The following is a 25,423-nucleotide window of genomic DNA, read 5'->3' as shown; positions in this document are numbered from 1 at the left end:
AAAAAACTTAGTTACTGCACTGCCTTACAGTTTTGAGTTTACTGTACTTCAAATAGTAAGTCAAAGAAAGTCAGATAAAACAGTTTTTTTTCAGTGTATAGATAGATAGATAGATAGATAGATAGATAGATAGATAGATAGATAGATATTAGGTACTAAAACTTAAATCTGAGTTAAAAGTTATCTATCTGGGCAGAAATTGTTTATTTGATCAGAAAAAACACTAATATTACAAAAAACATAAAAAACACTAATATAGTAAATAGTGATTTTATACTTTTCAATATGTTTATTTATCTGTTTCCTTGAGGAAGCCCAGCATTGTAGCTATAGTTCAATACCTGGTTTGGTTAATCAGTCATGTTAAATCAGGTGTTCTGGTGGCATCGAGAAGAAATCTAGAACCAAACCTAGCTCTCAGGACACCAACTACAAATTCTTCATAATTTTTAATGCCTTAATGTTATCATTGAATGTATTCTAATATTTTAAAAGAGCCCATCAACGACTCTGTCGTTCTGTACCAGCTCAAAAGTTATACTAGTTGCTGCAGTTGTATACAGCTGTGATAGAAAGCGTGCTCACTTTCTCCGTAACTGTGTGGTAAGACAGCTCCACAGCTGTGCAGCACAGAGAGCTTCAGAGAAGTGTGTGTGCAAACACTGTGAGCTACCGTGTATCTCCAATGAGATCTGTGAGACCCAGATTCAGCACAAAGGTCTGAAAATACTGCAGGACTCTGACTACCCTACTAACCCCCTTCTCACACCCCTCACGTCAGGAAGAAGGCTCAGATCAATCAAAATACAAACTTCTCAGTATCTGAGTAGCCCTTACTGTACTACTATTTACATTCTTAATAGCTCCACACTAATTTTTCTTAATACTATGTTGATGGTACTATCCTTTTATAGCTGATATGTCTAAACAGCATTTGCTTTTGTTTGATTATAAGGTAGCAGCTCTTATATACATGTTTATGCTGTAACTGTCTTTTTCTTTAGGCAGACTGATTCCTAACCACCGAGTTATTATTGCAATAAGTGAATTTTAAATGGTATTTTTACAAGCAAAAACACTTTTCGCCAGATTAATAGTTCGCGTAAGTGCCTATGACTTTTGCTCACACAAGGTGTTCGTTAATATGGGACACTTATGTTAAAGGCACTGACTGGAAAAAAATAATTAAAAAAATTATGATTAATAAGCAAAATGTTCTCATCACTCACACAGAAAGTGTCAGTTTCAATATGAATAAGGATGAGTTTGTTAAAGTGTGTTCAAGTACCTGATTTGGATGCCTCTGGTCAGATGACAGTAAACTACTATTGTTCACTTGCTGGATTTAACACAATGGGGAAAAATAAAACATCAAACGTGGCCTGTGAAAAAGTTATGGCACCTTTTTGTTTATGTTTTTTTTTTTCACTATGTTAAACTCAGCAAATAAATAGGCACAGCAAATAAATTGTGCACTAAAGTTTGCAGACCAACGCCATATTTAAGTGTGTTCACTGTAGAGGTTGTGTTGCTTATTTTTACTTAGAAAGTCAACAAAGCATGTAATTTGACTGGGGGTGTTTAGACCTTTGCATACGACTGTAGATGCCTATGCAATATAGAGATAGCCAGACAGGCAGACTGTAAATAAGTGCAGATTCTCAGTGTAACAGCATCCACACGACTGTATTAGTAGCAGTTTTCTGCTGCCAAAACTTTGCGCCTAAACTTTTTTTTCCCAGTGTGACCAAAAACCCCTTCAACTTCTCTCCAGCTCCGTTTCTTAAGATCTTTGGTCATTGTTCTCTCAGGACAATACACACAGGGGCAATAATAACCCCCCCCCCATTCGCCACCCCCCATCATGAGGCGCCCGTCATCTTGCCCCGGTGGTTGTAAAACCAGCGCGCGCGCGCGTGCGTCACCGCGCTGCTGTGCAAACACACCTCGCGCTCAGGTGCGCCCTGTGAGCTTCAGGAAAAAGGAAGATAGCAGGAAGGAAGGGAAGGGAAGGGAGGGAGATAGAAAGAGAGAGGTGGTGAGGTGGTGAGGTCCTGGTTAAAGTCAAACCGGGGCTGCCCCCGCGCTCGTGCTCGTGCTTGCGCTCGCGCTCCAGGCGCACTGGCAATGCGAAGATGTCCGTGAGCTACCTGCTGGAGAGGGACAGTGGCGGCGGCGCTGGAAGCATGTACGGGAATCCGGTGAGGCACGTGAACCTGAGCATGGGAGCCCACCAGGGCGTTTACCCCTCTCCCCCTTACTCGGACTACGGCGGCTACCACCACCACCACGTCGCCGCGCTCGAGCACCAGCAGAGCGGCTGGAGCCCGGTGTACGGCGCGCCCCACGACGAGTGGCCCCTGTACGGCCACGGCTCAGCGCACGCGTACCCCGGCCTGGGTCCCAGCGGCGTGGGGCTGGTGCCCGCTCCGGAGCAGAGGAGCCTGCCGACCGTCGGAGCTCCGAATCCTGCCGTGCCTGCGGTTGCTGCTATTAATCCGCACCTCTCCCCCGCCTCGGAGAGAGAGCAGGCCGAGTGGATGAGGCGCGTCCCACCTGCGACCACAGGTACTGAGGCTTCTGCCCTCTAACTCATCCCAGTCAGACTAGAGCCTTTTTAGTACTTGACGTTTCCAACTCTTGCTGTTTAAATGCTTAAGATCCAAAAACTGGAGCTAAAAATGAAAGCCACGTTTTAAACGTGCTATACATGCCTCTGTCTCTGTAAGTGGAACTGATCTGAAAGGCAGAAAACCCACACAGGCGTTCAAAAGTTTGGAACCACTTGCCATATTAATAATTGCTGTTATTTTATTCTAAAATAACTGAATCAGTGTAGACTTAAATACTATAAGCCACTTTAATATTTTATGCAATAGTTCAAGTGTTTTGGAAACACCAAATAGTTAATAAATGACAAATAATATACTGTAATTCTCAATTTATAGTAATTTCTTGATGATCTTATTATATGAGGCATTCTGGATGTTGTTGTCAGTAAAACCTCACTCTTGATCTTATACAGCTTTCTCAGTCACTGGGGAATATTTTACAGCGCTGCTCATTATTCTGGACACATATAATATTTCTTAGTTAAAACCTCTAAAGTTGAAGAGCAGCAGTACCATAATACAGTCATTTATCTGCAACATTTTTGTACTGAATTAAAACATATTAATTAAAAAAATGTTTAAGATTGATTTTTTGCTGCCTTCTGCTGACCTATAGACAGGCTTTTTTTTAAACTCAGTGTTTTTTGGTCCATCCATCTGCTGCTGCTTTTAAAAATAGCCAAGCAATTTAGATGTTATTAATGAATTTCTGCAGGCTTAACTGCAGCTGTAGCTCAATCATAACTGTTCCAACACATAATGTTCATGTTTTCTAATCTTGACTCTTCAACTTTAAAATCGATTCTGCAGCTCAGTTAAAACAACCAGTGCTGCTGTGATTCAGCTTCATCCATGTTGAGCCAAAACTGAAACCCACTTGCGCTGAATGACTCTTGACAAAAATATATTATAAAATATAATATATAAATACAAAAATATAAAAATAATATAGAAAATATATTATAAAATATAACAATGCTGCTGGTTCCATTATGTAACCCATAAATGTTACTGGCTAGTACAGTGCAATTTAGCCATTGTTACTGGATTTTCTACAGGCTTAACTGGAACTGTAGCTCACGTCATCACTGTTCCAATGCATAAAACTCAAGCATCATCATCAAGATTATGTTAAAGATGCTAGCTTTTGCTGCTTAGTTCATTCTTTTTGAGTAAACTAAAACTGAAACCCATGTAAACTTACTAGAGAAATGCCAGCACTGCTGTTGGCTCCCTGATCATGGATTGCCCTCAGTTATAGGTAGAGGCAGCGTGTAATGTATCGCTTATTAATGGATTTCTACAAGCTTATCAGGGGCTACACGAAGGCTAATTGTTATGAGGTGATAAGGAAGTGGTATTCTTGTATCGTATGTGTACATATGTGTCACAACGGCACCCAAAGACTTTTTACACTGCGATAGCCATAAATTCATCTGTGGCTTACTTTTAAAAACATATCTTAGAGAAGTAATGATATGTTGACTGGCATGGTATGCTACAGTTTACTGGTATAGAACACGGAAAGCTACGCTTAGCGGAAGAAGAAAGGCCCTGTTTCAGAGTTTGGACTCTGGACAGAATGTGCCAGCAGTTTCATTTTTTCTAATATATGTAAAGACCTGACTGCTGATTTATAATATGTGTTTTGTAATGCAGCATTTACATATATCTTTATATTATCTAATGGGTTTATTTATTTATGAATTTATTCATTTATTAGAGGCTACCGGAGTGTGTTACTACCACCGTAACTATCCATATTGCCTGCTTTATAACACCCATTATGGGGTTATCATTTGAGTACATTTGAGGCCTCATATAGCCAGTGTTACCAATTAACCTCACAACTCAAGCTTTACTACTGTATTTTATCATTTTATTGACAGGCCAATTTTTCTGTGTCTATGAGCTACAGACTATGATAATGAGCCATTAGACTACTGTTAATGTAATAGCAAAAGTGTTTCTGTAAATGTGTAATGGGGTCATGGAGAGTTTACTGAAGTTTTAACAAGCTGTAAATGGTAACCCGGTCTTTTACTCACATATATGTGGTCTCTGATGGCGTTTGAGATAGCACTCAATACAAGTTACACTGATAATTCCAGCTCAGGATAATCTTAATACCCAAATTTAGCTAGCTCAAAGCTGTAAGTTTATAGTAACCCAATGATCACCATTGGGCTTTGCATCTTGGCTAGTTGTGTTAGGTCTAAATCTTAGGCCATGAACACTTGTCCCAGTTATTCCACCATATGGTTTGGTGTAAGATTTAAGCAAATGCCTGCGACATTAACCAGTCCTCTGTATTGGATTTGTAAGTTAATGACCAAATAAAATAAAGTGAAGCATAACCTTCTGCCATAGGACGGACAGATCAGCTGCAGTTGCTGAACCTTTTTTGGCCTGTGTGCTCACCAAACACCACACTAGCTGATTTTACTAACTATCTCACCTGAGCATGCACCTCATTTAACTCTGTATCTCACTGAGCTCCCAGCTAATTTAACTCACTATCTCAGCTGAGTTTGTACCATATTAGTCTAGAAGTCCTGGGTTTGCTAGAAGAACAGACAAGACCCACTAGAGCCAGTGGAATAATCAGTAACATTGCTTTGTATTGTTAATGTAGGCCTAACATACAGTAGTACAGTAGTGATAGTAGCAGATAGACTAAGCTTCCCTAAATTGTATGCTCTACAATTTTTACAACAACATAATGATATTTGATTTGATCTAAAGGTACAAGAAAGATCTGATGTTGATTTCAACGCACTAAAACTCATAGACATATGAGACCTAAATAAGAGAAACATTGATCAGCTATTTCAAACAATCGTATTGCATTTAACAAAATTTGGTTTATTAGTTGTTTCATAGTTTATAAGCAATGGAATCAGTAATCCTCACCTACTGGGTCATAATTTGGCCTTAACAATAAATAAATATATAAATACTACAACCACTACTAATACTATTAATACTATGACTACTACTAAGTACAAACAAAATACAAACAACAACAGGATCCCAGCATTATTTGCTTGGACCCCTAATACTACTACTAGTATTCTACTAATCCCACTACTACTACTACTACTGATACTAATACTAATAATAATAATATTAATATTAATATCAATATGATAACAAAGTTCCAGCACTATGCGCTTGGATCCTGACTACTTCTACTACTATTTTAATACTTCTAAGACTACTAATACTAATACTAATAATAATAGTAACAATAAAATAATAACACAGTATAATTTGGACAATTAATTTGTTCAGCACTGGTCCTTGTTTAGCCATGGAGTGAATGGTTCCATAGTAGAGGAGTAGAGGATGAACACGCATGTATACAGTACTATGCTTGACAAGTTGGGTGTCCAAAGGTGGTGCAGTGTTGCCCAACATTAGTGTATTATCCATCACTGGGTCAAAGCACAAGGCGTCTTTTGAGCGCCACAGCCTGACGCCTGGTGAAAGATTTTCTGAAAAGCTAACATCAGAAGCCAGCCTGTCTGATGACATGCAGGCCGCACCCTGCTGTGTCCACTCCAGGAGGAACCCACGAAAACTGATAAGAGTGACAGGGGTGCATGTGTGTGAACGTGGCTGGGAGAGAGAGAGAGAGAGTGAGAGAGAGAGAGAGAGAGAGAGAGAGAGAGAGATAGCAGCTATGTGTAAGAGAGAGAGAGAGAGAGAGAGAGAGAGAGAGAGAGAGAGAGAGCATGAAAACATGTTTGAGATCGACTGCCTGAAGGAAATTGAGAAAGTAATGGTGGACACTGTAGCTGCATGACAAAAATGACAACCAAGGTCACACTGAGTGGTGTTGCATTTATACTTTCCAGACCATTTACACTTACACTCTCAGTAAAAAAATCCAGGATACAAATGCTGTCATTGGGGTGAGACCCTCAAAAGTACAGCTTTAGCACCCTAGTCGCATGACATTTTGTTGAAGTGAAAGTAAGTTAACACATCCTCTACAGAGAACACACTCCTGCACATTTTAATACACAATTACTGCTTGTTTATTGAATATTGAGAAAAGAACTGAACATAAAATCTGGCATGTACAAAGGTTACGGCAGCACATTTAATATGTTTTATTTTTTTTCCCCCAGTATGTTAATTCTCCATAGAGGATACGTTAACTTCAACAAAACCTTGTGCTTGACCGGGCATGTTCAAACCTTTGCATGCAACTGTAATTATACCACTGCAATTAGTTTTTGAATCGACTTAGTTATGACAAAGTACAAAAACACTTGCACATTTCCCCTGGTAAAGTGAATATATTACACTTTTAAAGCTCATTTAAAGTACACAATTGGACAATCTGGACCATTTTTGTACCCTTAAAGGTACATTTACACTGTTTGTAACTTGGGGGACAAAATGTACCTGCACAGTACCTCTTTTCTTCTGACAGTGCACAGTTTGGTATGTTTCAGTGCCAGTGCTGACACAGTAGAAAGTAACATGTTACAGTCATGTAGTGTACTGCATAACAGTATAATTCTTGTAATCATATTACAGTTGCTTAATAAGAATTGCATTACTTGTGTTAACCATACGTCTCTGACAGAACAACATTAATCATGCACAATGCATTTAAAACATACATTTCCTCTATATAGATTATCTGTACTAGTTCCTGTACATAATGTGTGCACAACTTTGCTACCAACTGACTGTGCAGCTTCACATATGACCCGTGGCATGTAAGCATTAAGTGCACTTAAAAATCAATTAATTAATCTAATTCTTTCCAAATAAATTACAGAAAAGGACTGTTGGGTTTTGTCTTGTATTTTCCAGTTGGAAGATTTATTTGGGATTTAGAGAGAAAGGCAGAATATGTATTACTATAATAGGTTACTTTTCTGCTTAACTACCCCAACACGGTTGAGTATTTCGCTATTGTTGGAATAAAACCTTGTATCTCCAAAATGGTAACTTTACAGAAGAAGGAAAATAAAAGTCAATGTAACCAGACTTTTTCCAAGTAACTTTGGACCATTTCTTTTAGTCCATTCATCATGAAAAGTCAAAAATGGAGATTTTAGCAGTGATATACTTACACACACACATTTTCATATTATGTAGTTTGTGTTCATGTTATGTAGTTATGTAGGAAATTCCAGCAATGTATTTGAAGACTCAATATGCAGTTAAGCACAAGTGAGTTTGAAAATATACAATAATTAACAGCCATAATGGCTTCTGTCCATAAAGGTACTGTGTCCATGAATGCAGCTACAGGCAGTACATTATATATATATGGTATATAATATAATTACCTGTTTCTGGTGATTTCTTGACAAAATATCCACATCAAGATTTAGTCAACACTCAGCAAATTCCAGATATTTCATCATGACTTCCGTCTTTATAGCATAACATTCTTTTTCCCTCCAAATTGAAAACACAGATTCTTCTCTGTGGACACATGCATGTGTACTAACAGCATGTCTTATCTCACAGTATGTCAGAACATTTGCTCATTATCATTATATCAACTCAGTGTCTCAACAGAACATATGCTAGATCAATACCATTAGTGACTAAACCACCTTAAGCACTGGGTGTATATATTTGTCTTCTGCCTGTTTTTTTTTTCTTCACAGTGCAAATAATTATCCGTTTTGATAAAAACCGACACAAAAGTTGACTCTGAGGTCAAGAGATCCATTGGGTTCAACATTTCTGATGCTGAAAAATAGCAAAAAAATAAGTTAGAGTTATGTTTATCTTTTGTAAATTATGTTTCTTCAAAGTAACTGTAAAATACAAGAGACTAGAGGAATTTAATAACTATATTTGTTTTTACTGAAGTGAATGTACAGTATGTGCATCTTTCGTTTTCTTTGTTTTCTTTGTATGAAAACCTTTGCAATTTTAGCAACTGGAGTTTTTAAACTGCCTTTATTTACAGAGTAAATTCTGTCAAGGATGCACATCACATTCATCTGTTCATAACTGATTAGTGTAGCTTCGGCAGTTGTGAATGTTAAGGCAAGCATATGTATCACATTTTGATGAACTGGACATGAGCATATACTATGTAGATGGTTTGGGGAACAGGTGAGGTAGCATGAAACGGATTTATGAGAAACTTTTGATGGTTATCAAATAGATATAAGCACAAAAATCACACATACAAGTGAACTTTTAGAACTAAGAATAATATTAGAACAACTTGCCTACTGCTGTGATCTTTTAGAGACTAAATATATGATTAGAAGGCTGTCGTTTCTTTGCACTTTGTTTGAATACTGCCTCTGTGCTTTAAAACAGTGACTGACAGATTTTTAATGGGATTGATTTAATTAATAGTCCTGACAAATAGTCCTAGTGTTCTGTGTACACAGTTATGATGCTGGTTTATATGTCTTATGATTCATTTGTGTCAAGCAAATACTATAAATACAAGAGGTGATAGATTTTGATATCACTCAAAAGGAACTTACATTTTATGAGAGGGAAACACAGACAGTAATTTATTTTACCACCTGGATGGACGACCCCGAGTATTTTAAATGTTAAAAAAGCTGATACTCTGGGATATATCACCCTGCCAATTTCAAGGTCAACCTCTTTGACCTATATGCAAACAAAGATATAATGACGTTAACCCATGAAGCATCCATATAAGGACTGGTATTGACCACTCCTACCCTCTTAACTATCCTTTACAGAGCAGCACAGACTCCTCATTCCACAAAAAATAAAATAAAATATATAAAAATAATAAATTCATCTTTGCTTTGTCCCCTGCAGGAGGGAAGACCAGAACGAAGGACAAGTACAGAGTGGTGTACAGTGACCACCAGCGGCTAGAATTGGAGAAAGAGTTCCACTTCAGCCGCTACATCACCATCAGGAGGAAAGCCGAGCTGGCTGCGACTCTTAACCTCTCGGAACGACAGGTGGGTGAGCCAAGACCATATGAAACCCCTGGGTAGGGCCACACTTCAATCTCTCAGAACTACATAACTACAAGATTACCTTCATAGAGGTTTCAAGATGACTTACTGAATAAGAGAACTGGGGTTCAAGGTTTTAATAGGCTGCTAGCAACACAACTCTAAGGAAATGGATCCAAGTCCTGCACCTGGAGTACCCGTGCCTGCATGCTTTAGCGCTTTCCCTTGTCTAACACACCTCATTCAACTAACCAGCTCATTAGCAAGCATTTGAGTTGTAATGAGCCTTAGAGCATGGAAAAAAATAAAATCACCTGTGTAGTGGTACGTATTAGGAGGTATATGACGTATATTCATCTCTGAGGAGACTGATTTCCCTTAAACTCACCTACAAATAGCAATAGATACATTTGTGTCTGTGACTTTGTGCTTGACCACAAACAGCAAAGACTCATCCAATCACAAGCCATATCGTCAGCACACACCTTATACGGTCAAAAGCAAAAGTCTGAAAACAAATATTTTGTTGATTTTCTGAATGAAAACTGGTTAACTCATTCTCTATAGAGAACACACTCAAACATTTTTTTTTGCAAATTATAGCGCACAGTTTCTATTTATTTGCAGAGTTTATCAAACTGGGAAACATAGAATATTTAGAATAGTTATATTTGCCCCTATATGTCAAATTCAGCAAATAAACAGTAACTCAGCATTAAAATGTGCAGAACACACCTCTGCACATTTTAATGCTGAGTTACTGTTTATTTGCTGTAGAGGAACTTATTTTTCACTCAACAAAATGTCATTTGACGTTTTGCTGCCTAGCTAATCTATGGCAGTAGTGCAGGAATAAACATGTGTTGTTTGACTTTATGAAAAAGGCTACAGCTGAGTCTGATGACAATAACTCCAATAGTCATGTTCCAGTCCATATTTCTTGAGATACATTGGGATTGCCTTCCCATCAACTTTATTTGGATGAATTTCAATCTTTTACACTTGATACGTGAACAAATGCATCTATGTAAAGTAACTTAGGGGGGAATGGAGCACGACCTAACACATTTTGGTTTTTGTTGAATAACTTTAAAAATAGTGACGTTGGGATAATAACATTTTTACACAAGCAACATATACATCTCTGCTACAAAAGAACTTGAACTTTGTTTCTAGCACCTACTGATTATGTACAATTCCACCCAAAATGATGGTAAGCGCAATGTTACAGTTTACTCCACAGGTGGGGTTAATTGTAACAGACAGGGCGTTAGAAAAGTCTGATAGAATGAGTGCAAACAAAGTTAATTCAATATAATTCTATGTCATGAGAAGCAAATATATTTTCCAACCATACAGCATGATATATTGTCTATCTGTACATCAGACAGACAGCTCAACTGATAGATACACATCAAATTATATATGAAAACTGACACGAGACTGTGCGTCAAATAATGACACATTTAGTTTTTGTCCAGTGTAGGACAGCAAATAAAAACATCACACAATTAAATTGTATTAAAATATTTATTTTAAAACCAAAAATACTAACATCTGAAAGATACTAATAAAGTAGAAGAAAATCCCTGTTTTCAGATGTTTTCTCTTTTCATTTTAAAATATGTGTAAACATGGAATAAAAAAGACAAAATTTACTTTATTTGTCTTTGTTTACTAAAGGTGACTTAGTTGATGATGGTGAAGATAGTGATTAAAATAATATACGGTTGGATTTTGTGATTTACACAAACAGGTCAGTAACTGAATAAAATTACTTACATCCTCTGAAAACACTCTTTTGCACAGATCTCTTTAAGACGCTGACGAATAGCTCTGAATTTTCACAGGAGACCGTGACTAGAAAATATGATAATGTGGCCAGAAGCACACGCTGCTTGACCTTCTTTAACAACACAAAATGTCGGTTGTTCCCACGCTCCCCTATATTTTATAAAGTTTAGATTGATACTCTTTTTAGTTTACTAACTTTTTAGCTTACTTTTTACTTTAATAATAGAGTAGAATGGGTTGGGAATCCCATACAAAACACAGGATTCCCACTTCTCCACTGACTGTGTACTAGTTAGAGGTACTCCTGGACTACAGTTAGCACACACTGTCCTAAGGAAGGATTTTCCACACATGGGCATCTTCACTGCTTGACCAAAATGTATTATCAACAGCTATCATCCACTAAAAATGAGTCTTAGTCCAAGACTGCTCTTAGAACTGAGTAAATATGATATAAAGGAAGACTTGGTTTTACATTGTGCTGGCGAACACTATTCTCATTCCTGCTTTGCGCTCCACAGGTAAAGATCTGGTTCCAGAACAGACGTGCCAAAGAGAGGAAGATCAACAGGAAGAAGATGCAGCAGTCCCAGCAGGCCTCCACCACCACAGCCACCCCACCCACTGTCACCCACGATGTCCATGGGAACGTTGCTATAGTCGCTAGCGCTAGCAACAGCTTGTTGACGGACACGTTATCTACCACTATCAAAGAAGAATACTAAAAACTGCTGATAGCAGAGGTGGAACACTTGAAGTGAATGTTAAACAAAATAAACGTTTACACTACACCCTCACTGATGCTGAATAAACCTATCGTATCACACTGAACACGCAAGAGAAAAAAGCAGCCACCGCTACACGAGTAGCAGCAAATGAAGCACAGTATTTCTATTGTTTTGTCGATAATCAACATGATTAAGGAGAAGCCTAAGAGTGGAGAATTTGCAGCTCTTACTGGTTCAGAAAGCTGTAATTGCTAATAATGTGCCTTTTGAGATGACAATATTGGATGTGCCTGAATTGCCGATGTTTGGAATGTTGTTTGAAGTGTGTAAAACCTTTTGTACTATTTGCTAGACTAATGAAAACTATGCAGAACAAGTGAATAAATTAGAAATGCCTGAGCAATACTTTTCCTACTGCTTTCACCTTGTGCACCCATCCAGGAGCCTTGTGTATAGACTAAAATGGCAATTTGTAATACATCCATACTGGAAATGTATAATAATTCTGTACTATATCAATACAGCACAAGAATCATGATGAATCATTTGAAGTTGAAAAGGACTCTACAAGTTGTAATAAACTTTTGTGTTTATTGTGTTTGGTCTTGTGCTGAATGCCCATAGTGGTTCTATGGTGATGCCAATGGAGATGATGGTAAATAATTGCACTGTTGTCATGTGAAAAGGCTGGCTGTTGAACACCTGGTGCGGATCATGAGGCTATGAGGAGCGATTCTCCAGAGAGAGAAGTTACTTTGACCCATCAGTCGTTAAGACCTGGGTGTGTCACGGCCAAAGTTGCTCCGTTTGTGGCGTAGTCAGATGATTCAGCTCAATTAAAGACGCAAGATACGTGATATTTTTTAACTGTTGACTCCTCTTGCCACGTCATCAAAATCAACCTTTGCTTTTGTGATGAATGATTGATTTCACAATGACACAATTACACTCGGCGTCCTCAGGTCACTGTGTGTTGTGTTTGTTTGAAAACACAAGAGTATACTGCACTGTAAAATGTGGCCAATTCATTACTACTTCACTGTATTTTTTTTTTTATTAAATACAGTACTGTGCAAAAGTCAGAGATCATCCTTTGTTCTTTTCATTTTAAGTCAAACTGGCTTTGAAAGTTCTGTGTCAGAAAAATGTACAGAACATATTCTACAGAAAAACATTTTACATAAAACTGAATAGAAGCCTTAACAACCTAACATATCATTTGTTCAGTATTAAGTATCCTCCCTTCACCTCTACTACAGCTTCCATTATTTTCAGGAGACTTGGGCTCAATCCCATTTCTTATTTTTACCCCACCCCTTGGTTTTAAGCCTTACCTTGTCCCTTGGAACTGAGTTACAAAGGGTAGTGGTTGAAATCTTCCCCTACAAAATGGGACAACCCCCAAATAAAAACGAACATGCCAGTCTGCAGTGATAACAGAGGAGCGGTAAAGTTCACCAACCTCCCTGCTGGGCTTTAGTTTCATTCAAGGCATCATATGCTTTCAAAGAGCAGGGATGAGACAATTATTTATTATTGTCCACCCCTAATTCTTCAGTGAAGCTAAGTCAGCTATTCGCCGGCTTCTTGTTTGAATATTCCCGCTCCACCTGGAATGGTTAAACTGCTGCACCATTTAAGGTGGAAATTTAGATAACTAGCTAGAGATCAGCATACTACTAGGGATTTTTAATGCTTATTAAAAAGAAAAGCACCAAAATACACTGAAACAACATTAAACTAAGATAATACAATGGTTATCATATTTTTTTTAACAGAGAAAATTCTCACATTTCTGGGTTTCTTTGGTCACTTGTGCAACCACCTTGCCGGTTTATCTTTTTTCTCATAACACTCCGCTTGGAGTGTGAACCTCCATTTGGAGGGCCATGTAGCCCTAAAACTTCACCCTACCCCTCTATCTATCAACTGAAATCGGGACACCCTACCCCTAGGCATGAACTCACAAAACAGAGGGGTAAGGGTTAAGTGGTAGGGACAAGGGGTGAAATGGGATTGGGCCTTGCTTTCAGTTTTTCAATATAACCTGCAGGGATATTTTTCCACATCTCCAAAGATCAGTCTTAGAAGTTGGTTGCATTTTCTGCTTCTCACATTCAGAGTAATTCCAAACACGTTTAGTAATTTTGAGGTCTGAATCTGAAGCAATGTAACTTGTACTTAATAAATAAATTCAGTCAATGAAGGGTGGTCTCTGATTTGCACAGTACTGTATATCTGCCAGACGTCTATGAAATAGGTTGTCAGTTAGATGTGTGAGTGTGAAAAATACCTTTAAAGTTCAAAGAACCTACACATAATATAATGGTTCTTTACCAGTTAAAGGGTTTTCCTAGAACCATATGTTCAAGCCAAGGAAAATTTAGGATCCTCTAGTTTTAAGGGTGCATGGGGAAACATTTAGAAGTTAGCTTTTATTTGTTTTGTATGCTTTGCGTGTTGCTTATGAGGCAATCCATTAAATCAATTGCTGTAGCTGTAAATATACGTATTGCTGCTTTCGGAACAAAACCTCGTATCTCTACTTTTGTTGTTTTGCAGTTTTTGGCATAATTTGAAAATGCCTGTTGCTCTTTACATTGTGTGTGAATTTCATGAAGAATGGACCAAAAGAAACAACCCAAAATTACTTGGAAAAAAAGTTCCACTGACTTACTTTAAAAGTAGAGTATTATTTTTCCTTCTCCTATAAAGTTACCATTTTGGAGATACAAGGTTTTGTTCTGACAACAGCGATATACAAGCAATTCACTCTTTTGTATCATACCTAAACACAAGAAATTGAGCCATGGTGGAGCTTAAGGTTGGCCTAATAGGCAAAACATTGGTATAAGAACACGTTATGCACTGAGGATATAAATGCAGCTGTTAATTTCAGTTGAATTTGTGTATGTCTGAAGTCACACAAGACTCCACAAATAAGTACTTACATAAATACTGCTGAAGTCAAACACAATTTACGCTAAACCTCCACACTGTTTTGAAATGTGATTAAAGACTAACTGTGAAAACCAGGGACCAAATGATGTTAACAGAAAGTCAAACATGAGTAACCGCCTTCAACGTAACTCCACTGCCCAAATTTTGCATAACACTCACATTAACTACACAGAAAAAGCAGCACTGATACTGAACAGAGCTGATGCTATTTGTGTGAAAAGTCACACAGTGTAGCAAAGTGCACAAAGATGTAAACTAAACCTGTAAAGGCAAATTAATACGTTCAATATATATCGACTTCGAGTACATGATTTGTATCAATGTATAAAATATACTTTGTGTGTACAAATACTTGCAGCATTTATGTCTAAAGTCATAGATATATAAAATAGCTTTTACAGTAATGACATGAGAACAGAAAGGCCTGGTTTAAGGTTTGGGAAGGCATCAAACATTAACCACGCGGAAGCAGTAAAGAACTGCTATGGACGGGGTGATAATGGGTCATAAAGATAATGTACCACTGCATTCTGATACTTTTGACCTTAGACACCATCTCTGTTTCTGGCGGTCACTTTAAAGAATTACAGATAAATGCGAAGGGTGTGTATATATATATATATATATATATATATATATATATATATATATATATATATTTTGCTAGATATGCTGAGCACATTTTACTACTTCTTTCAGTTATGATTCACATCAAAATAGTTAATAGTACACATAATGTTTCTAGGCTTTACTGCATAATGAAAGTTTTCAGCCATGTTGCCCCTATGCCCTCCTGCTCTGTAATGCTCCTTAGCTCACAAAGGGCTTGAGCACGACTTAAAGGCCAATGACTTCCATCTAAAGAAGTTGTCCTCAAAGCCAAAGCTGAACAACCTGCACACTTCATCCTTTATGCCATCTTAAAGGAACACCACGTCCGATGGAATTTTTACATTCACTCACTGAGCTCCTTCCGTGTTTCTGGTCCAGCAACGTTGGCCTCATTTTACCTTCCTGAAACACAGCCGGCCTTGGTCATTATCAATGATCTGTTATCAGCAATAAACTGCTATGATGCATTTTGCAGCTATGTTGTCCTGTTGTTTGTTTTTATTGTTATTATTTTTTTTTGTTTCTGGAATCAGGGACCTGTGCTGTTGATCCATAATCACCATTTTTAGCCTGATGGGCTGATATACTGTACACTGTATACTGTTTGACTCACAGTTTCAGTGATTTTTAAAATAAATAATAGTTATAATGAAGCGAATGCTTTGTGGAATGTCACAAAACTAATCTACAGTCTAAAATCTCAGAATATAAAGAGAACATAAAGTGGGCTGTTACAACATTTGAGATGCAGGTCATGTACCTGTAATCGTAAACTTGATCAGGGTGTTGTCTTATTTACGTACACTTCTAAACATGCTGGTATCCAGTCAACAGCTAGTGACACAACATGAGATAGAACAAGAACTGCTATCAAACTGTCTGGTAACTATGTAACATTTAGAAATCATTCACACAGATGATTTTTCAAATGATTTCTCATGATAAATTCAGTTGTTTCACATTTGTTTTTATTATCTATTTCCATTTGATGTTTTTTGAATATTTTATTTATGTATTTATAGAATTAGCACAATTGCTCTGTAAAGCCACATCTAAGAAATATAAAATGGTATATTGTTATTATTATAAAGAGTCTCCTCAGGATAGCTGTTCTTTTCTGACACCCTTAACTGTTCATTGTGTAGGCTGTGTTGTCGTTATAAGCAGTATAAGCAGTATAAGCAGTATAACCAGTCGCCAAGGGCCCCCAAAACACAGAGAACCCCACAAGTATGCTTTTTGTTTTTTGTTTGTGTTTGGGTCATTCATAATGGCTTTGCATCCATATTGTTACTTTAATTTTAATTCATCTTCATTCAGGTTATTTATTATGCACAGTCATATGTAAACGTTTAAACCCCGTTGGTCATCTCAGTTTTTTTTTATCCACATCCTCTACAGAGAACACATTTAAATATGGCATTTTTCTGCGAGGCTTAACATATTGGAAAAAAATATGTATATAACCTGTGTCATAACTTTTACACAGGCCACATTTGTTGTTTTTTCCCCCAATATGGTAAATTCAGCAAATCAAGAGTAGTTGTGCATTAAAATGTGCAGGGGTGTATGTGTTAACGTACACTTATTTTGTGTAAACTTATTTTTTTAAACTTATTTTCACAATGTTTTTAGAAAATCAACAAAATGTAATTGTGTATGGTGTGCCAAAACTTTTGATTACAATTTTTTTATGTTATTCCTATACAGTTTAGTACTTTAAGTATTCCATTTTGCTTGCTAAATAAAGTAAATGTATGTATTCATTCTTTTTGCATTCTTTCCTATGAAACAACATAATTGGGGTGGGAGGCATGTTGCTTAGCCCCCCCCAGATGATCAGAAACAGCCCTGCTGGAGAACATGCATGTAAGTCTTCTTTCATGCAACTACTGAACATTTTGTCAGTACAGAAGTTGGACTGAGGAGGTAAAGTGTCAGTCAAGCTGCATATGACTGGGACAGAAGCATGCAGCCCTAAAGGACTGGACATCCACACTCGTCCACTTTCAGTCCTTCTTACACACCAGGCTGTGATATTCAAAAACTCCTGAAAACTAAGTAGCTGGTGAGGTTGGAACTATATTATGCACTATGTTTTATACTTTATTCAATAACTTCCCATATAAGTTTATGCAAAATTTTGAATAGCCCTGGTCAAATTACATGTTCAGTGAAAATGAGTACACATCCTCTATAGGGAACAAAACTAAATATGACATTTTCGATTTCTATTTATTTTCTGAGTTTAACATATTGGAAAAAAAATAAGACAACAGCACAGATTTGATGTTTTATTTGATTCAAAATTCAGAACATGTGCACTGTGTATGTAACTGTGTTTTAAAATGTAATGTAAATGCACAAGTCTGTTCTCTGCAGAGGATGTTACTTACTTCCACTTAGAAAATCAACATAACATAAATTGACCAGAGAAGCCTAAACTTCTGCATACGACTGCACATATTTAAACAATATAAACCAAACACCAACAGACTTTTTAGACATTTTACTTAATCATCTGAGCCAAAAATAGTTTAAGTACTGAATAATATACTGTACTTATCTATTTATAGCAATTCCCTACAAATCTGATTAACTTGATCACACCTAACAAATGTACAGCATTCTGGATTTAAATCTGAACATCTCTCTTGACGCTTTACAGTCTTTTCAGGTATTCTGGCATAATTTACAGCTCCATTCATCTGTGAATATACATTTCTTATATTCTTATATTTTCTTTTAAGGTTCCAACAAATGATCTGTAACCTCAGGTGTTGCACAGTAGTGAATTGACCTTCACTGTCAGAACAAACCCTTCAGCATAAAATCTCAAAAATGGTAACTTTACTTGTTTACTTTACCTTTAATGTAAGTCAGTGTAGCGAGACTGTATTCAAAGTAATTTCAGACCATTTCTATTGGGGCATTAATCAAGAAATAGTCAGTAAAAGGTTTATTCCAATGCGATGATGCTGGAGTCATTTTATATACATCCTTGCTTTTTATTATTGAAAACTTCAAACATTTGGGCAGTATTGTGGGAGCTTTAAAGGGCGGAAGGCAAGCTTTCTTTTGCTCTTCTAATTGCTGTTAATTTTATATTACAGTATTTACATTTTGTAGTTTCGTGTTCAAGATGCTTCTTATCTGCTCTGTTATGGATTAGACTGTAAAAAACTCTATAGACCGATGTTTCTTAACCCAGGTATGTACAGTGCTAAAGTATCTCCACATTTAGGGATACAAACAAAGTGGACTCTTGTCTCAAATGACAGTGTGATATATTAGAGTTAAAAACATATTGTAATTTTTTTTCTGAATTGCTGCATATTTAAATAGATAAAATGTGAATAAAGTCATTCAGAGTTAATAGATGTAAAAAGCTCCATTCTAGAGAAACTTAGAGAGTCAGAATTGTTTCACAGCGGTGGTGACAGGAACCAAACGTCTGTAGAGTTCAAAGCCTCTAAAAGCTACATCACAAAGTTTTTACATGAAATGGTTTTTAATATGTTGCATGGGTCTTGAGACACAGAGCTGGCAAAGAGGCAAACGCCGGGTGCTGTAAGGAAAAACAGCAGCCAAAGTAATAGTCAATAAAATGGCTATATTTGTGTTGTAAACATTGCAACCCCCTGGTTCCTATAAACACCACCGTACAGAATATATCTTTATATGTGAGTCTCTTTATATCTGAGTCTGCAGGTTTCTCTACGTTGTACCATTTCATTCATAAACCGCCCAAAGCAGCAAATCTGCTTTCCATGGTTTCCCTTACAGGCATTAGGCAAATAGTTAATGATTAAGAATTTTTTGTGCATCCTTTATTACACAAAATTTATTTATTATACAAAAATATTGCTTCAAGACACCCAGAGAAAAACTCTGCTCATAGAGTACTAAAGGAATATGGTCTGCTGCCCCAGCATGAACAATACGGATCTGCAGTCCATTCAGAGTCCTACTTGAATGTTTAACTCTCAGAAGAGTTGCATATGTTGGTGTAGGTCATTCCTGAGGAAGTAAATTCAGGCTCACATCTCTCAGAAACGGTTTTGTATCGTGAAGAGCTGCACAGTGAGCGGCCCTCAAGAATCACACCTGACAACACCACTAGACCCACTAGAGGGAGCCCTCTGCCACTCTCTTGAAGAGCGCCTGCCTCTGCTGAGCGGTCATGTTCTCGCAGCTCTCCAGCAAATTGGCCACAATCAGTGTCTGCTGAACAGTCTTGGCCTTCACCCAAACCCTGCCGTTCATACCCACCACCATCTCAAAGGGGAAAATCTTCTCAAGGTCCTTCACGATCTCACTCTGGGGAGCAAGTAGTCTGTAGGGGGGAGGAAGGAGTCAGAGAGAGAGAGAGATAGAGATAGAGAGAGAGAGAGAGAGCACGACAGAGAATTACTCTATCTGAAAATAAGTGTCCTCGTTAAGTGTTTTAGGGATTTCTTCAAGGGATGTGCACAGATTTTCAAGTACTTGGTTAACCATTGTAAGAGCAAAGGTTTGAATATTGAGATCGTTCTATTCAGGTATCTGCTATGCTGCATCACAGACAGCTGGAGAGAAAACATACAGACCAAAAGAAGTTTTACAGGGCTGTGAAGTTTAAAATTAAACATATTACACTTTATTACTACAAAAGTGCCTTTAAATGAATGTCCATCTACTTTAGGAAAAAGAAAAAAAATATATAAAAAGAAAAAAATCTCACAAATCACTGTTCTCGGTATTACCTTAACAAAATACAGCGATGGACAAAAACAAAAAAGGATACAAAATCAAGAATTCTGTCAAATTGATTAGGGATATAATGCTCATTGCAGAATATTAAGTAACACAACAAATAACATTAAATGTTAGCTATATAGTGAATAATGACAATTTACTGATATTCCACTGACTTCCTTAACATCTCATAATAGGAGTGGACATACAAACAATGGAATCATGTAAAAACTGACAGAAACTTAACAGTGGCCGTAGATGCACAATATCTTTTATGCTCATGTCTTTTGGAACAGTAATTCCCAACCCTGGTGCTGGAGTACCCCTGTCCTGCATGCTATAACACATCTGACATAACCAAGCTCAAACTGAATTGTGTGTTGGAGCAGGGAAACCATAAAACATCCAGAGCAGGAGGTTCTCCAGGACCAGGACATGGAACTACTGTTTCAGAAGATAACTGCGTCACTGTTGATCTTGTTGCTGTTGCACAGTACCAAGTACCAGTCCACTATCTGTAATCTGTGTCCATGTAGGAGGACTTGCGATTTTGAATGAAAAGCAGTAACTCTGTTTGATTTGTGTTTTCTTTGCACTACTTTTCCATAAGCTTTCCACTATGTTTATCTGCATTAGAGGTGGGCAAGATAACAATATTACTTTTCTTTTTAACAACAAAGTTTGTTATCACAATGAACAATATGCCTTCTTGAGCATACTGTGGATATCGCCACGTTTCATTAAAACACTGAGCATCATTAGTGTTTAACTGGATTTAGTGCACTACAGTATGTATAATTTTGCATAAAAATCATTGTACCCAGAGTTTTCGAAGGTAGTTTTTACATGTGCCAGTATTACTGCTTTGGCTACTGGATAAATTGGGCTTTTATCATTATTGTGATACGAGTATGCAGGATAAACACATCAACAAGAGCTGCAACGACAGAACAGAGAGGTCATTATATTGCTGGCACAAACAGTTAGAAGCCTAGCGAAGGCTTCTCTGCCAGAATTGAATCCTGCTCTCCCACATGGGGGATCAGTAACTTAACCATTAGGGTAAACAGCCAATTAGAAAATGTACACATGCACAGCTCAAAAACTGCTCCACCTGAAATATGAGCAAGACATTTTTATGTTAAGATGCTTTTTGAGGTTGTAGGCCCACTTCATACCTGCGCACTAATCCCAGAGAAACCTTGAAAAGAAGCCCTTCTGCTCCAAACACTCCCATCCCATTGGCCCGTCCACAGCTGTCTATACACACCAGCTCCGGCTCCATGTCTTTGTTGGCAATAATGAACTGTGAGTAGACCAGATCTCCCACCTACAGAGCATAAAACACACACATACACACACATACATATATGTGAAGCTCTATTCGCTAAAGCAATACCCTAAGGGCTTTCTGATTCTAGAGTCTACTCTGATCGCAGGACAAGGGAAACAACAGAGTTACTTTCAGAGTTGATTCCATAAAAGAATGTTCTGGATTCTGCATACAAGACATAAGCTCCTTTCACACATGTACTTTTACAAGGGAATTTAACAGTAATCAAACAGGAAGGGATTACGTGCGAAAACAAGCCAGAGTCGAATTGCCGGCGAGACTGAAGTAGCAATTTAACCGCACAAGAGGGCTTTCATGAAAAGAAGCTGATATATATATTACAGAGAAAACAATGATGTCTTGATTACATCCAGCAAAGCTGAATGTGTCTGCGACGGTTTTATTTTGACTGGGTTGAATTTACAGGTTTTACGAGTGAAAAGCATCACTGAAGTGCACTTCGTACATGATTCTAGTAGCGTACAGCTCAAGAGATGCAACAAAACCTGCTCCTTCAGCATGGCTGCAACTGCACAAAACAGAAGCTAATAAGCAAAGTGAAACGTTTCCGTAAGCTTTTTATCACAAACATGTCGACTGTAACCCACTTTTTTTAGGCATTTTACATCCTACTCTGTCTTCTACTTTGTCCAAAATAAAACACAGCCAGACTATTCATATAAGTTGTGGAAGGATTCACTTTTCAGTGTCTGTGGACAAACTTACATGACTATGTATGAAAACTTTGAAGTGGAATCAGGATTCCTACATTCCTACATCCTCTTTTTGGGATTAAGGCCCGATATGTAGAATGTGTGTACTCTTGTCTACAAGTTTTTATATAACTTTTCATTTATTTTTTATTGTATTATTTTATGTTTTAGTTCACGTACATTGTGCAAATGCAAATTAAAGAATCTTATCAATATTTCACACTCATTGATGATACTGTACCTGCACATTGGGTCTGTTCCTCTTGGTGGCTCCTTCAAATGCTAAGTAGGATAAGGACGCCTGCTCACTGCCTCCAACATCCACTTTAAAGATATCTCCAGACTTTGCGGTCACGATACCAATCACACTTTCCCCCTTCGCTGGAACATACTGGAGAAAAAGGTCAACTAACACTAATTCTGTGATGGGTTTAAGTGACCACATTCAGAGAACACACTAGCTCTTCAGGTGCTAGCCCTCACAAAAAAGTCACATGAATTTCACACGTGAATAAAACACGTGGTTTTTGCACACATCACATGTTAAAAATGCGTTATCACATGTAAAAACCTGTTCACAAGCAAAAAAAAAACAAAAAAAGAAAAATGTTGATTACTTGTAAACACGTGTTTTTGACACTGAAATATGTGCAACTTTTCTGTAAAGGAAAACAAATGAAGACATTCACAAATCATCAGGAAAACTTTCAACAGAGTATCTAAATATTAAAAATAATTAACGGTTAAAACATGGACATTTAAAACTGGACCAGCGATATGCCCTTTTATCTCTTCAGAGGGAATCCCATTTTCTGTCTTTCGTGGAAGTTCTGAGGAAGATGAAACTGATCAATTATTTCAGATGTGAAACTTTCAAAAAATTGAAATGGACTTAGTTTAACGTCAGGCTGTTATTTTGATATTATAATGTTTGATAGAGGCTGAAAATGGACATTCGCAGTTCAGGTTTTTGTACTGTTTTATAAGATCACTATTTTACACACAGACAGAATTCTCCTTTTGAAATAAAGCTTGTATTTTTCTGAGCCGAAGCAATCTGTGCTGTACATGACGGGGATGCCTGATGATATTGGAATCATATCTGTATCAGCTGATAATTGCTTTTAAAACATTATCTGCATCGACAGATGTTTACGTTTGACTGATATTTCAAACAGATGTTTTATGACATATTTATTCTCCAAAATGTCTGCATTGTATGCATTTACTGCATCTGTAACCCTACTGAAATACATCTTTACATAATAATAATTCAGGAAGTTTAATCTTAAGATTTCTACATTTTAGAAATTTTTATCTTTTGCATTAGCTTCAGCCCACAGTTCCCATATCGCTGCAGCGCTACGCTTGTAAAAAAGATGGTTCTTCAAAGGTTCTTTAATAATTGAGAATGAGTTGTATATGGTTCTTTATGGAACCTTTTAGAAAATCATTTTATACAGCATCTAAAAAGGGTTCTTTTACTGTTTTTATTGCTTACATCATAAAAATAGCAAATACTTTTTTAGTGCTATACAGAACTATTTTCAACAGCTTCAGAAATCCTATATATAGAACCATGTGTAACAGATTCTCCTTCAACCTGAAGAACCATTTCGCCTGCAAGAACCTGCAAGGAACCATTTAAGCACGCAAATGGTTCTTTGAGTGTTCATGGTTCTCTATGGAACCACTGTCCTTGCTAAAGAACCCCTTACCTATGAAAGTGTAGTATATATGCATTGAGACATTTTAACACAGAAAATATCGGAAATCGAATCTAATATCGACTTCAGACCCGAAAACCGTATCGAACCTGAAAGTGCACGTATCGTTACACACCTATCATCAGCAGACACGGGTACGGCGCGTTGTTTCTTTCTGTAAATATGTGTGTCTCACCCGTTTCTGCTGCGAGTCTATCCAGTACATGTTTGGTGTTTTATGGCGGAGGATGCCACTTTTGCACACCAGGATTTCGTCTCCGTTCCGCCGCAGGCCGGGCCCGCAGATCACCTTCTCAGCTCTGACCGCGCTGTCCTCCACAGCCGACACGCCAAACGAAAACACGTCTCCAGGTAAAACTACCTGGCCGAGTTTGTCTTTAAAACAGGAGTAAACGCCGTCCATAGTGAAAGCGGAGTGCTCCACTCTCTCTCTGCCCATGTGAGCGGCGGACAGCGTGACAACAACACACATCCGCGGGACTTCCGCCAGAGCTGAGAGAGAAAAGAGCTCATTTCAAAATAAAAGCACCGTCAGCCATGAGCTCTGCAAAACAGACCCCCGGTTATTTTAGACAGCGATGCGCTGATGTACAATGATTATTTAAATACTTATCGCTTGTATGAAAACCTGAATGGTATTCCTATAATCACTTTAGTATCACTCGTGCAAAGAATCTGTGCTTTTTTAGAAAATACATACATACATACATACATACATACATACATACATACATACATACATAAAGGAAGGTCCTGATCACAATATACACGTACACTCAGTTAACAGCACCAGTGGTCCTATATTTATCTACAGACTCATTTCTTAACCTAAACAGGCATAAACATAAACACATTTCATAACAGATCAATGTACATTAACATTTAATTATTTTAATGACTAAAACCTGGCCGCAGGCTTCACATTTAAGCATATAAAATGAAGTAAAATCCCTAAAATAAAAACACTCCACCTTATATGGTTTCCTGTTCTTTGCTTTTCGTCGCTAACTTGAAGTCGAGCTAAATGGGAGACCAAGTGACACATTTTATGAAAATGTGATTTCACATCACACAACAACAGGCTCAAATTATATTTAAGTAAACCTAGAACTGGGTGGTTTTGGGCCAGTTGGTTCTTGTCATGAGTCCTCCACTGATATTTCAAACCAGTATTTTATGACTTATTTATATATATATATATATATATATATATATATATATATAAACACGTACATTTGTACACACACACACATATGTTCTATATT

General features: G+C 37.4%; 2 protein-coding genes across 2 annotated transcripts; one reads left to right on the top strand and one right to left on the bottom strand.

Moving 5' to 3' along the window:
- The first annotated feature begins 1,989 nt into the window (after window positions 1-1,989).
- cdx1a (caudal type homeobox 1a) lies at window positions 1,990-12,194 on the top strand. The gene is made up of 3 exons (XM_036575648.1): window positions 1,990-2,568; window positions 9,408-9,556; window positions 11,869-12,194. Exons 1-3 carry the CDS (start codon window positions 2,136-2,138, stop codon window positions 12,070-12,072), a joined length of 786 nt encoding a protein of 261 aa, XP_036431541.1. The 5' UTR covers window positions 1,990-2,135; the 3' UTR covers window positions 12,073-12,194.
- A 7,047-nt stretch (window positions 12,195-19,241) lies between these two features.
- On the bottom strand, window positions 19,242-24,659 carry LOC118811438 (exosome complex component RRP40-like). Its single transcript, XM_036575647.1, has 4 exons — window positions 24,334-24,659; window positions 22,673-22,822; window positions 21,564-21,715; window positions 19,242-19,984 (listed from the first exon to the last, which is right to left on the bottom strand). The coding sequence occupies exons 1-4, from the start codon at window positions 24,628-24,630 to the stop codon at window positions 19,777-19,779; spliced, it is 807 nt and encodes a 268-aa protein (XP_036431540.1). The 5' UTR covers window positions 24,631-24,659; the 3' UTR covers window positions 19,242-19,776.
- Between the last annotated feature and the right edge of the window lie 764 nt (window positions 24,660-25,423).

The sequence above is a fragment of the Colossoma macropomum genome, unplaced genomic scaffold (genome assembly GCF_904425465.1).
Source record: "Colossoma macropomum unplaced genomic scaffold, Colossoma_macropomum, whole genome shotgun sequence".
NCBI classification, from domain to species: Eukaryota; Metazoa; Chordata; class Actinopteri; order Characiformes; family Serrasalmidae; genus Colossoma; species Colossoma macropomum.
This window is presented reverse-complemented; position numbering and strand designations above follow the sequence as displayed.